The sequence below is a fragment of the Galeopterus variegatus genome, unplaced genomic scaffold, assembly GCF_000696425.1.
Source record: "Galeopterus variegatus unplaced genomic scaffold, G_variegatus-3.0.2 Scaffold1903, whole genome shotgun sequence".
Lineage (NCBI taxonomy): Eukaryota > Metazoa > Chordata > Mammalia > Dermoptera > Cynocephalidae > Galeopterus > Galeopterus variegatus.
Window position 1 is genome coordinate 56,320 of NW_007728014.1, and position 14,615 is coordinate 70,934.

At 36.2% G+C, this 14,615-nt stretch overlaps 1 protein-coding gene across 2 annotated transcripts in view; it reads right to left on the bottom strand.

The window, feature by feature from the left end:
* NLK (nemo-like kinase) overlaps window positions 1-14,615 on the bottom strand; it is a 161,582-nt gene that overhangs the window by 26,258 nt on the left and 120,709 nt on the right. For both annotated transcript variants that reach the window (XM_008579525.1, XM_008579526.1), the window contains exons 4-6: window positions 6,695-6,801; window positions 4,878-4,963; window positions 764-973 (exon numbers count right to left, since the gene is read on the bottom strand). In XM_008579525.1, coding sequence (XP_008577747.1) covers window positions 764-973; window positions 4,878-4,963; window positions 6,695-6,801 — 403 coding nt within the window. The remainder of the gene's footprint in view (window positions 1-763; window positions 974-4,877; window positions 4,964-6,694; window positions 6,802-14,615) is intronic.

Genomic DNA, 14,615 nt, shown 5'->3' on the forward strand with positions numbered 1-14,615 from the left:
TTGGAAGGATAAGATCTTAGACCCCATAGCCTATTTTAGCCAGTGAGCGGGAGCCGGTCTGTAGGTGGGATCCGAACCCTCGGACGGGAGCGCCGCTGCGCTTCCCAAGCGGCGCACTATCCAGTGCGCCACTGGGCCGGCCCATTATTACACTATTTTCATGCAAACAATATTGTTAAAATTTATGAACAAAAAATACTTAGAAATTACCCTAAAACAATGTGTATTAATGAATTAGCTATAAAGACAATTAAAGTAACATGAATGATATTTTAAAGCTACATTTTAATCATCTCCTGATGTTTTCTGCCATATTTAAATATTTTAGCCCAATAATAAAGGTCACACATTTTTCTAAATGTTCAGATTTAAATAAATCAGCACAATGAAAATTTATATTGTAAGCACAAAGTGTAAATACATTAAGTCACCACATATAGTTTCAAGTCAGAGCCATTCATTAGAAAGAACAGAGGCCTTCTAACAACTCAAGATTATACCTGTACAAATTGTTACAGCAGAGTCTGATGCTATGCTTTAGTGCATGTAATAAAGTCAACACTCCCTCTAATAGGCTTGTAAGTTACAAAATGAATCTCTCTGCAATCTTCAACTTTATAACTTTCTGAGTTTTAAATGAACCTGAATTTTCTAAAAGCAGATTAGACAGAACAATGAATAAGCCCAAGATGTGCAAGATGGTTTTTTTCTTCGAATCTGTCATAGAATTGAAAGCTACTAAACCCTTAAAGTGAAACTATACCTGCTGAATGGGACTTTGTGCCTGAAACAATATTCTTCGTCCTAGTAGTTCTGCAAAGATACATCCGACAGACCAGATGTCAATAGCATTGCTGTAATGACGGCTGCCCATCAGGATTTCCGGAGCTCGATAATACTGAGTAACAACTTCCTGAGTCATATGACGTGATTCATCTAATTCTTCTACTCTGGCCAATCCAAAATCACAAATCTAAATAGAAAAGGCAATCAAAATACTGTCAAGCAGAAAAATACATTTACAATTAGAAGAGTAAAACGAAACAAAGCAAAACACCAAACCCTTGATAGACATCTGAACTTCAAAAAGTTTTTAATGATACAGGTAGAGTATACAGTTATATGCCACATAATGACGTTTCAGTTAACAGACCATATATATGACAGTTTGCATATATGTTGCTGGTCCTATAAGATTATAATACCATATTTTACTATACCTTTTCTATATTTAGATATGTTTAGATACACAAATACATTGTGTTACAACTACCTACAGTATTCAGTACAGGAACATGGTGTTACATATTTGTAGCCTAGGAGCAACAGAGTATACCACCTAGGTGTGCAGTAGACTATACATCTAAATTTGTGTAAGTGCATTCTACGATGTTTGCACAATGACAAAATCACCTAATGACATATTTCTCAATATGTATCCCCATTGTTAAGCAATGTATAACTATTTGTGTCAATATACAATCTGGTCTTACTTGGATGAGAGGAGAAAGAAAAGCCTCAAACTTCCATGTTTCTATATAAAAATATTCTTCTCATTTTTAATCTGTTTTCAACTGATAACTAAACCAAAAGAACAGCTGAATTTCTGCTCTTAAACCTAGCGCATTTTTAGGTTTAATGTAGAAACAAAACTATTTTCAAGACAAGCTTGCAGAGGAAAATATTATAAAAGAGGTTTATCTTGAAGACTTCCTGAGCTGAGACTATGTCCACCATCTTTATAGAATATATATACAGTAAAATTTCTTTAAAGCTATGGGTTTCAAACTGAGTCTTGTTGAATCCAATACTGAGGAGGTTCTTCAGGAATTCCATAACATTTTATTCAAACTTCACATGTATCCATTGGTTTAAAATACTAATTTACACTCAAATGTGTGAATATGTCAAAATGTAGCACACTGTAAAATACTAATGCTACTAGGTTCACTAATTCTTCATTTCTTCATTAAATATTTAATTGAGCACCTGTTATCTTTCAGACAGAATGCTAGAATCTGGAGACATAGCAATAAATAAGAAAGACTGCTTAATTTCTATGCAGACCCAGGAATAAATCTTTTCTTGCTATTTCTGTTTAACTGAAAAGTATGCTGAGGTTGCAAGGTGAGCTGTTAAACAGCAGGAGTGCCACCACCAGCAACTACTGCTTATCTCCAGGAATTAACATTTTCTTGATATCCAGCAACCAAAACACAAAAACTGGTAGCATTGAGGATGAGATCAGATAGTAACAGCATCTAAACTCCAGTGTTCTCACCGATTAACTTTACAAGTCAATATTATAACTGTTGAAACAACACTTTTTATTCATTTTTTAAGTCGAGTTTCTTGAATAAGATTTTATTTGAAAAAGGGTTCTGGTAGCTTTAAAAAAGTTTGAAAACCACTGCTTTAAAGAAAACAAAATTCATCCCCAATTTTTTGCAATCCCTTCTCTCTGATTTGAATATACCATGTCTGGCCACATTAAATGAATTCATGTGTGCATGTGAGGATGAGTCAGTATGAAGCCAACATCTTCAGAATTTAAGAATGAAGGAAAAATTTCCAGACTGCACAGAAAAAACTATATAACAACAAAAAAAAGTCGAAGTTTATCAAGTCCTCCCAAAGGCTAGTATTCAAATAACATAATATTTTAAAAGCTCTATTATTTGGCCATGACTTTTTAGGATATCTTTTAAAACAAAACCAAAGGAAAGAACTTAAATACTTTTCTGTATTTATATTTTAAAAAACCACCCACCCACCCACCCAACAAAAAATGTCTTGTTATAAAGCAAATCTCTTGTTAAAAACATTAGTCTGATCTGGAGTCATTTTTAGCAAATTATCTGGAAGAAAATCTGAGCCCAAAGAAAGAAGCTTACATGACCAGATAACAAAATTATACATCTTGTGCTTATAGGAAACAAAATATATTACAATATGAACAGATACTAATTTAAAAGAAATGTTCTGTTATAATTATCTTAAGTGAATTTGTATTTTTTTTTTCTGTCTTCACGAAGGGTAACTTGATAATCTGTACATTTGAGAAGAGAGATTAGTGTCCACAGCCTGGCTCTACTCTAGCTTTTTAAAAGTCGGTGTCTAAGATGAAGCAAAGGGGCAAAACTTCAATTTGTTCTGATCTCTGTGTTGTATATTCATAAATGACATTTTGTTTTAGTTACCCATTCATGTAGACAGAGGCTATAATATCATAATAGACGATTTGGAAAACAGACTTCAAGCAGTTAATGGCATCAAGCATGACAGGTTCTACCCAAAATCCTTTGTGAAGTCTTCCATCAAAAACTGAAATAAGAAGCTGGCTTAAATTGTCATAAGACTGATTTGGTATGAACAGGACAAAGAATTCCTAAATATAAAGTTTTAACATCTTTTCATTTTTTAAAAATTAAAATGGGTTATGGGGATAGGTTGCAAGCTCTCTTTAAAAAGTGAAAAGGTGGCAAGAAGAGAAACTCGACAACCTATAGAAGGAATATTTAGTAGATTTTGAGAGCAATTAACTTCTCTGTGGAAACAAAAGACTGAACTACAATATCAGCTATTTTCAGGGAAAATATGAAAAACAGGTTTTGTCTTTCTAGAGTTAAAACAGGGTTGGGGCTGGCTGGTTAGCTCACTTGGGATTGTGTGGTGCTGGTAACACCAACATCACGGGTTTGGCCCAGCAGCCAAAAGAATAAAATAAAATAAAACATGGTCAAGGCTCTTCAAGTCTATAACGAAGGGAGAATTTTCATTTACAAGCAGTATAACCCACCAGCTTTTAAAGAGATTTGGACCACAGTTCAAAGAGAGCATTTAAAATAAAAAATGAAATTTATTTATACATTAGGTTTTAATGCTTAGTTTAACCACCAACAACCTAAGTAATAACAATCGTCTTGATTACTTTTAAAGTAGGTAACATTTAAAAAACAGTTCTTTTCCTTTTCAAATATATCAGTTGAAATGGTAAGAATATTTATTTTAGACTGATTTACCATATAATATTGTATCTATTCATGAAATAAATGGAATTTTTATTTGCTTATACAGAGATGACACAGCTCTAGGAAGGCCATTATCTCTAATTTCTATTATGAGGAAAAAATGGCAGACTTCTCACTATTCAGTAGTTCTGCCAATACATATCTCTATTAGAGTGGGGAAATGCACATTATGTGGATTTTGCTATTTGCAAGCCATTCTAACAGAAGACAATGAAGGGTGATACCACGGAGAGAAGTAAAATTGAAACTGATGACTTGAGATTTGGGGACTACTAAATATAATTAATCTTATAAACAATTCCTTTTCAGAGGAATAATTGAGGATTGGTGACTACTGTGAAAATACTTGACAGGTGCATATACCTTTTTCTGGCTTAGCATTTTTGATTTTAAATATATTTCTGCTTCCCACTTTGCTACCTCAAACAGCATATAGAAATGTTAGCTGTGCAAAAACATAGACAGTCTTTCTAAAAGCCATACTTTATTCTCATATAAATAGAAGCTTGCTGGTCTTCTAGTATTTCCTGATATACACTTCCTTTAATAATGAAACAGTCTGAAAAAAAGTCACCTTCTGTATTCTTCTTTCTATTCAAACTGTAATTCCAATTTCAATGCTTCCAAAACATAGGCAAAATATCATGAAAAAAATATGAGCCATGAATATAAATTAGCTGCTATTGCTATGACTAATGATATTGCTAGAGAAAACTGGGTTCTCTAATTTCTGGTAAAGTAATGAAAATAAACTTAATAATTATTCTTTCCACAATAATATGTTGCTCTTAAGCCTGTGTTGACATTCTGATTTTTCTCAGATGTTTAAATAAATTGAAAATCTACCTTTAGAACACAGTTGCTGTTCACAAGGAGATTCCCTGGCTTAATGTCTCGATGTAAAATGCCAGCTGAATGGAGATACTTCAAACCTGAAATAACAAACATTTAATTGCAGATATTTAATTCCTTTTACTCAACCAATAATTTGAGGAACTCAACCTTAGAAGGAAACAGAGTAGAGGATTTAAAACTGTTCCCTAAATAACTGCACAATTAATATTATTAAAAGCTTGACTTAGTACCACCTCAAAAAACTGTAATTTTGCTACAGTAAAACAGAATGTCATCAAAGGTTTGCAAGTCTAGAAATAATGTCTATAATTCAAAACAATATATAAGTTTAAGTACACATATACTTCTCAGGCACTAAGGTCAAGATTGACCACAATATCCTTAGATTGTTCATTAGTGTGGCTACTGGAGTTCTGCTATTGATAGTCTCAACCTGTAACTCTGAACATGCCCCAACAAAATAATTCCCATTAACCAAGAGGTAGCCTTTCCCAGGACAGACTGATCACTGACATGACAAAATCCAGGAACTTGCCCAGGTTTGTCAGTAGTATTCTCCACCACTGAGAATCAAGAGGGTAATTAATCATTTAGAAAATATTTTTGAAGGACTGGCTGGTTAGTGCAGTTGGTTAGAGCACAGCCTTGTAAATACCAAGGTCAAGGGTTCAGTTCCCCATACTGGGCAGCTGCCAAAAAAACAAAAAACAAAAAAACCCAAATAAATAAAAATAAAATATTTCTGACATCTTAAAAGACAGGGGCCTTCAGCACTGCTAAAGGTCACAGCCTCAAGTCTTTTTTGAATAAAATGTAGCAAATCACGTTTGTCACAAGTGTAAAAAGAGCCAATATCTTTGCTATTTCCCCCTACCACAGAATGTTAACAAATCCATTAGAGGTGAACTTTCAAGTTTTAATATTGGGTGCTTTACAATCTCTATAAAAAAATCTCTTAATTCTATGAGTTCCATGAAAAAAATTTTTTTACTAGGTAAGAAAGCTGTTTCAGCTTTACACAAGATTCCATGTATTTCTGAAGGACACACTTGATGGTCAGAAGTGTCAATAATATTGGCCCACAGCCCGTGGCTCACTTGGGTGAGTGTGGTGCTGATAACACCAAGGCCACGGGTTCAGATCCCTATATAGGGATGGCTGGTTAGCTCACTTGGGAGAGCATGGTGCTGACGACACCAAGTCAAGGGTTAAGATCCCCTTATCAGACATCTTTAAAAAAAAAAAAGTTGGCTCAAATCATTTCTCATTCAAGTCAGTGCTCTTTAATGAGCCAGTCTGGAGTTATCTAGCTGGCTGTTTCTATCAGTCTTCCCCATCTGCTTTGGTTTTAAGGGTCATTTTGTTTCTCTAGAGTTGGATTTGATATGCAGCCAACACTCTGACAGGCCCACCTACTATTGTCTTGCAGGATGCATGTCATCCATAGGAGAACCACTCTTCAATTTAGTCATCTGATACCACATACTCCTACTGTGTTAAGAACTAAAGGCTGTTTAGTGGACTTGTGACAAACCATACTGCTTATTTACCTCCCTAGATTAACCCACACAACTGCCTAATGAATTTGACAGGGACTTCTTTTCCATCACTGAAAATAAGAACTATTTGGCCACCCTTAAAAGGCTCATATTTAATATCAAATATGGAAATTATGAAATATGCTTTGGTCAAAAAAAAAGTGTTTAGGGAAGAAGAAAGGCTTGGAAGTTCAGACTAAAGTTCAAATGAAAAGCAAAACATTTCATTTATACTGATGGTGCCTTTTTCTTCATAAAGAAAAATCTTACCTCGTAAAATCTGATAAAGAAAAACTTTGACATGATCTGAACTGAGTGGTTGAGGAGAGACGATAATTTTATGTAGGTCACTCTGCATCAATTCTGTGACAACATATCTTGAGGTTTTTAAGTTAAGGAGAGTTCAGAGAATTCAGACCCCAACCCCCTCAAAGTAGTCACCAGATCTAAAAAATAACTTCCATTTGCAAGGCTGGAGAAATTTAGGGAAAGGAAGTTCTAGACAGCATAATAGAGGTCATAATTCTAGCCCTCACAAGATAAAAAATTGCCAGAATGAAAAGAATTTACATGTTTAAAAGTTAGCAGAAGTAAACAACCCAATGATTTCCCTATAGTCAGTACTATAAAAGAAAAAAACCAAAGGTAAACATTTTAAATAACAGCCAGGCCAGGAAAAGTGTAAAGACAAAACAGTCTCAAAGTCTACTGAGACATGTTACTGGAGTGTCCTTCAAATCCAAAATGGGGTTGGTGATCTCATCCTAGGCCACCATGGCACCAGTGGAAAATATTACAACCTATCCATCAACAGCGACTTAAGTTATTTTATAAAGTATGGTATTCCTAAAAACACATAAAATGGTTAGTTCAAGTCCAAGTCTCTCTACAATCTTAATTCTTTTATTATTTAACCCTGTATACATTTATGAAACCCCCTTACTAAATTTCAAGCTTCCTATGCTTTGTACTCTGTTGTATCCTCAGGGTTTTGCTCAATCAACACATGGCAAATGATCAACGGCTAGAGCCAGGGAGAGAGAGATGTGGAATTCAGAACTCTTCAAAGCACATGAGTGTTAGAGACATTAAGGAATCTGCCTTTTGTTATATCTAAAATAGAACAGATTCACATTTTAGCCTGCCTGCAGTTAAGAACTCATTAAAAGTTTGGGGGAATTGTATGATTTAAGTATAACCACCTTTAAGTCAATTTCTATTTAATGTTTTAGCAAAAACAAGTAGGAAAGGGGACAACTTGGGAGCAGAGAGGAGAATTAATATGATAGCACTTGGCACAAACAGTTGGAAACTCCCTCCTCCTTGAGACATTTTTTTTCCAATGGCTTTAGGATATCAGACGGTTGGCTTTCTTTCTGCCTCACTGGTTGTTCTTTCTAAGTCTCCTTTGCTGTTTCTCCTCTCCTCTCTTCTCTCTAACCACTTAATGTTGAAATGCCCCAGGGCTTGGTCCTAGGGCCTCTTTTCTATACACACTCACTCTTTTAGGTATTCAGATCTAGTCCCATGCCTTTAAATAACATCCCTGCTGATGACTCCCAATTTTCTCTCCCTACTTAATCTTCTTTCCTTAAGTGCAGAATTGTGTATCAAACTGCCTATTCATCATCTCCACTGGATGCCTAATTGACATCAGACTAACATGTCCAAAATTGTATTTTCGATCTTTTCTCCACCACTTTCTAGTTGCAGCCTTTCCTGTAGCAAACCCATCTTTCCAGCAAGTTGCTCAAGACTATAAACCTTGACATTGGAGTCATCCTTGATTACTCTCTTTCTTTCTCAACCTACCTCCAATCCATCAGAAAATCCTGTTGGTTCTACCTCCAAAATTTAGCCAGAACTAGGCCACTTCTTATCATGTCCACTGTTACCACCTTGGCCTAAGATCCCTACATTTCTAAAACATAGCAGCCATGATAATTTTTTTTACTGTTATATTTTTATTTGGTCTACATATTGACATTTACTTTAATATATATATATATAGAAAATATAATTTTTAAGGTTTTTATATTCTGAGATATTTTAATCTTAGATTTTATCATCCAGATTCTTTCCAAAGAAATATTCTAGTTCATAAAGAAAGTCAGTGAGAAAATGAGATTTGGCATGTAGAATTTCCTCAGTTTTCAGTGACATGTCAGAATTATTCTGTAAAATGATACACAGTTTTTATCAGGGTTATATTTAGTTTTTCTTCTTTTTTTTTTTTTGGCAGCTGGCCGGCTTAGGTTTGGAACCCTGGACCTTGGTGTTATCAGCACTGTGCTCTAACCAACTAAGATGAGTCGCCAGCCCTAGTTTTTCTTCTTAATAGTTTTTATTCAACTTCTTCTTACAAAATTTTAAAATGCCCAGAAAATTTGAAAGAATTAAACAGTGACCACCCATATATATGTGTGTGTGTGTGTGTGTGTGTGTGTATCCCTAACACCTAGATTGTACACTTAACATTTTGCCATATTTACTTTATTACACATTATCCATTGCTCTTTCCATCAATTCACCTAATTTTTTGTATGCACTTCACAGAATGAACTTTTTGTATGAAGGCCAAATTATGTCACTCTTTTTAGCTTTCTATTTCATTTTAGAGTAAAAGCCAAAGTCCTTAAATTGGTGTATAGGGTCATAAATGATCTGGCCTTACTTTACTTCTCTGATCTCCTCTCCTACCACTTTCCTCTCGGCTATTCTCTGCACATGCTAGACATACTCCAACCTTAGGCCTTTGCTGTAGCCGTTCCCCCTGAATGGACTGCACTTTCTGACATCTATTTAGCTAACTCTTTCACCTCCTTTATAGTTTTGCTCTTATCATCTTATCTTTCAAGTGAGGCCTACTATTGTTAACCACTCTAATATTGCATCCTGCACGCCCTATCCAACTGCTACTCCTTCACATACCTTTACTTTTTCTTCTTCCCTTGGTACTTATCATCCTATATGGGTTACATATTATGTTTATCGTTTGTATCACTCACCCTGCTCCATGAAAGCAAAGTTTCTGTCTGTTTTGTTCACAAATCTATCCCAAACTCTCAGAACAGTGCTGAATGAATGAACTTACACTGAGCACCTACTAGGTTTCAGGCACTCTGATAAATACTTTAATATATCATCTCAATTGATTTTCATGACAACCCTATAAGGTAGGTGGTAAAACCCCCAATTTATAGATGAGGAAATTGAGGCTAAAAGAAGGAAAGTAACCTGCCTAAGAGTACAAAGCTTAGATATGACCATGTCTAAAATTGCTTCAGTGGTTCTACAGAATTTTGAATTTATCTTTTTTGAGTAACATTTTTTAAAAAAATTATAATAAAATGTATTAAATGTTCACTGTGTTTTTATTTATTTTTGGCAGCTGGCTGGCATTGGGACCCAAACCTGTGACCTTAGTGTCACAAGGCTGCACTCTAACCGAGCCAGCCCTCAACTGTGTTCTTTATAGAAGAATTTCAGCTAATAACCAGAAGCAATGACAGAATTAAGGGAAAAAAAAAAATCATTATTTTTCAATCTCTATGAAATCATAGATCTAGGCACCAACAATGGCTGGTAAAACCACTTGAAAGGGAAGAGAATGAGACTGACATTACCGCAACCCACCATTCAGTTTTAGCATCACTTAACATGGAACAAGATATTATGTCCTTGTGATATGCACACCACACCCTAGAAAGTATTCATACCTAAAAAACCCTTAATTTGAATATTATCAATTCTCTAGTTCTAATCACCAGTTTACTAGAAATATAGAGAATAGAAAACCAAAACACCATGAAGGAGCAATCAGCCAAATATACAACGTGGCTCATTCTTCAGGAGAAATTTCTCCAAAAAATCAATGACAACCTCCCCCTGCCCAAAAAAAAAGGTGGGGCGGGGGAAAAAGGCAAGCAGGAATGCTTGGGATATAAGAAAATCAAGAGATATAATAACAAAATCTAAATATGTGGACTTTGCTTAGATCCTGGTTCAAAAAGAGAGATCTTTGAGGCAATCAGAGAACAGATATTAAGGAATGAGTTAATTTTACTAGGTATGATAATAGCATAATAATTATGTTAATTTTTAAGGTCCTTGTCAGTTAGAAATGCAAATTTAAGTATTTATTATACTATCGTCTCTACTTTGGTATATTTTTGAAAATTTCCATAATATATATTTTTAAACCCCATTATTCAGTTGGTTAGAGCATGGTGTTATAACACCAAGGTCAAGGGTTCAGATCCCTGTACCAGCCAGCTGCCAAAAATAAATAAATAAAATAAAATAAAACTTCATTATAGAAAACCGGGGAAATACAAAGCAAAAGAATATAAAAACTACGTAGAATTCTACCTCTTTGAAGTAACTTAAAATGTTTTGATGAATATAATGTGTTTGCTTACATATATGCATATTTCAAATAAACTGGGATTATAATATGCACATGGCTTTGAGGCCTTTTCTCTTAATTTAATAAAATATAAGCATATAAATAAAAATAAGCAAGGGCACCCTGTCATTATTATTTTTTTGAAAGGAAAAATTTTCTCTTTATTGAAATGATTTTGACTGGAACCCTGGCATTAAATGGTTTAATAAAGCAGGATTTTTCTGACTGTACAGTGTTCTACTATATGGATATATTATAATTAACTTAACCAATCTGTCATTGTTGAACATCTAAGTCATTTTAATAAGCTTGAAGTGAGGGGACAGATAGTGACAGGTTGGTTAATAGACACAAAATTACAGGTAAACAGAAAAAATAAGTTCTACTGGTGTACAATTGACCCAGGAATCTATAATTAACAATGATACTGCATATTATCAAACTACTAGAAGAGATCAAAAGTGCACATCACAAAGTAATGATTAAACTATGCAATGATGAATATGCTAATAACCCTGATTAGATCATCACATTGTATACATGTATTGAAAGATAACTCTGTACCCTATAAATATGTACAATGTTTCAATAAAAAATTAAGAAAATAAGCTTGAGATAAACATCCTATATATATAGCTTTATGTGAATCTAATTATTTCCTAATGATAGATTCCTCAAAGTGGAATTATGATGTCAAAGGAGGATCATATTATATATTTTTTAAAAAATTTAAAATATGGTGAACATCTTTCCATGGTACTCTATATTCTTTCATATCATTTTAAGTGCTTAAATAGTATTCCATTTTATATAATATGTCATGAGTTAAGCAATACTCTACCACTCGATGTTTATGCTATTACTGCTTCACTATGATGTAGCTCTGTGGGAGCGTTTAGAACTTTATGGTATTGTTTCATGAAGGACCCTCGATTATGTTAGATCCTCTCTTGGATTAATTCATTTCTACAGAAAAAAGCTCTCCAATCTTCTGTCTTAGGAGGTATATGCCAGGCTGCCAGGGTTCTATGTGAGTGTGGCCAGGAGCAGATACCATAGCTCAGCATGCTGTCTCCAGGGAGTAAATGTTTAGACTCCTGCAGGTAGGGGAAGAGGACCTGAACATCTTACTACTTCTTATGTAGGCCTGCAACCAATCCATCCTGTGTTTAGGCCCACCTGTATCCCTACTTTCTGAGATACTTTATGCTTCTAATTCCTGAGCTTTTTTGATTTCTACAGCAAGAACAAACCTGTTTCTGGGTTCTCATTACTGCCAGCTCAGGTTTCTGCCCCTCTAGTCTGACTTTTTAACCCTTTACTGGCAGGAGGGAGTAGTAGTAAAGATTTGTTTGTTTTATCAATTGTGTTTCCAGGTTGAAAACTGTTTACATGTTTATTGGCCAAACAGATGTGTAAGCATGAGACAGAAAAAGAGGAAAAGTGAGAGTGAGGGCAAATTGTTCCTGACCTCTGCTCAATTTTCTACTGGGGTAATAATTTTTATTTGTAAGACTGCTTCACATATTAAGAATATTAGCCCTCTTATATATACTGAAACTATCTTCCCACTAGGAAATCTTAACCACAGGACAGACAGATGAAAAAACTGCCATTTGCATCATTAAGTTTTCTTTTTGTTTGTTAGCCCAGGGAATTTATTTTAAAGGTTCTAAAATTTGTAGCACCACTTTCAGAGAAAGAGGAATGGGGTTCAAATAAATAAATAAATATGTGTTGTGATCTGCATCATTAAATCTTAATCAGAAGTCTTGATATTCTTGAGTTGTTTTTGTTCCAAAAATCTCAAGGGACAAAAACAAAGGAACATTACACAGAAAAAAACCAAAACAACAAAACAGAAAAACTTCACAACTGCCATCACTGTATTAAGTGTTGTTGTTATGGTCTCAATGTTTGTGTCCCCCCAAAATCCATATGTTGAAATCCTACTCCCCAAGATAATGGTATTAGGAGGTGGGGCCTTTGGGATGGGATTAGTGCCCTTCTAATAGAGGCCAAAGGTAGCTAGTTAGTCCATTCCACAATGTTAGGTTACAGTGAAAAGACTATGAACCAGGAAGCTGGCCCTCACCAGATACCAAATCTGCCAATGCCTTGATTTTAGACTTCTCAGCCTTCAGAACTGTGAGAAATAAATTTCTGTTGTTTATAAACTGCCCAGGTAATATTTTGTTATAGCAGCCCAAATGGACTAAGATGATGTCAATATGTGGTTTAAATTAAAGAAAGAAGAGAATAGGACTGGGGATCGATGCGCAGCCCGAGCACTACAACCAGCACAACTCCGGCAGTTACCTGTGGCCATCAGCAAGAAGAGGAACTCAAAAAGCCTGATGGTGAGTCAGAATCTCTGGTGTCCTTGTTTGAGCCGGGGGTAGCTGTTACTACCCAGGTGGATTGTTCTGAAGGGTTGCTGAGACCTTGAAGGGGACTCTCAAAATACGTGAACTGAGGTTTGGAGCGCGCACCATTTTGTGAGATTTACAAAATCCTCCCTGGGAAGAAGCTGCCGGGAGCAGCTGCCACTCAGTGCCCGGCCTCACCGCCAACGCACTCAGCGCCGCGTCGGGCCGAGCGGCCCCGCTGCCGGGACTCAGGGTCCGGCGACTGCGGTATTTGCCAGGGAGGGGGCTGTCGCCTCCCCGGCCCCAGGCGCTGCTGGAACCACGAACCGGAGAGAGACTGAGCAGGATGCGGCACGACCAGGAGCCGGGAGCGCCGGGGGCAGCGAGAGGAGGCCGGGGCAGCTCTGGCTGCGGAGGCCGCCACAGGAGCGCAACATGGAAGCCGGAGGCTGAGACTCACCGGAGGGAGCGGCGTGAGCGCCCCACCATCTTCCCGGAAGTCAATTTTGGACTTGCCTGGCACTAGTGGCCAACTGAGTAGTCACTGAGGTAGCCATACCAAATTGGCAACCACAGCAACATCTTAGTCTGGCAATAGTGTCAAACCTGTGGACTGTGAAACCCCCTGACACAATAAATGAACATCAAAGAAAAGACACCAGAAATACGAAAAATCAAGAAAGTACACCACCCAAAGGTAATAAATCTCAACCTATAGATCGTATAGAACAAGAAGCACTTGAAATGACTGACAAGGAATTTCGAGTGATAATTCTAAGGAAACTGAATGAGATACAAGAAAACTCAGCTAGACATCATGATGAAACGAGGAAAAGTATACAGGACCTGAAAGAGGAAATGTACAAGGAAATCAATGCCCTGAAAAAAGATGTACCAAAACTTGCCAAACTGAAGAAGCTATTCAGGGAAATAAAAAACACAACGGAGAGTTTAACCAGCAGGCTTGTCGAAGTTGAAGAGAGAACCTCTGAACTTGAAGATGAGGTTGAAATAACACAAGCAGACAAAAAAAAGAAAAAAGAATCCAAGGCACTGAAGAAAATCTGAGAGAGATATCAGACAACCTTAAGCACTCAAATATCCGAGTTATGGGTATCCCAGAAGGGGAGGAAAAAGGAGATTGCATTGAAAACATATTCAACAAAATAGCGGTGGAAAACTTCCCAGGTATAGGAAAAATCACAGATCTTCAGAGCCAGGAAGCTCAACGATCTCCAAACGTATTCAACCCAAAAAGGGCTTCTCCAAGACATGTTATGGTCAAATTGGCAAGACTCAAAGACAAAGAGAGAATCTTGAGAGCTGCAAGAGAGAAGCGTAAAATCACCTATGAGGCAGCCCCAATCAGGCTAACATCAGACTTTTCATCACAAACCCTAAAAGCCAGAAAGGA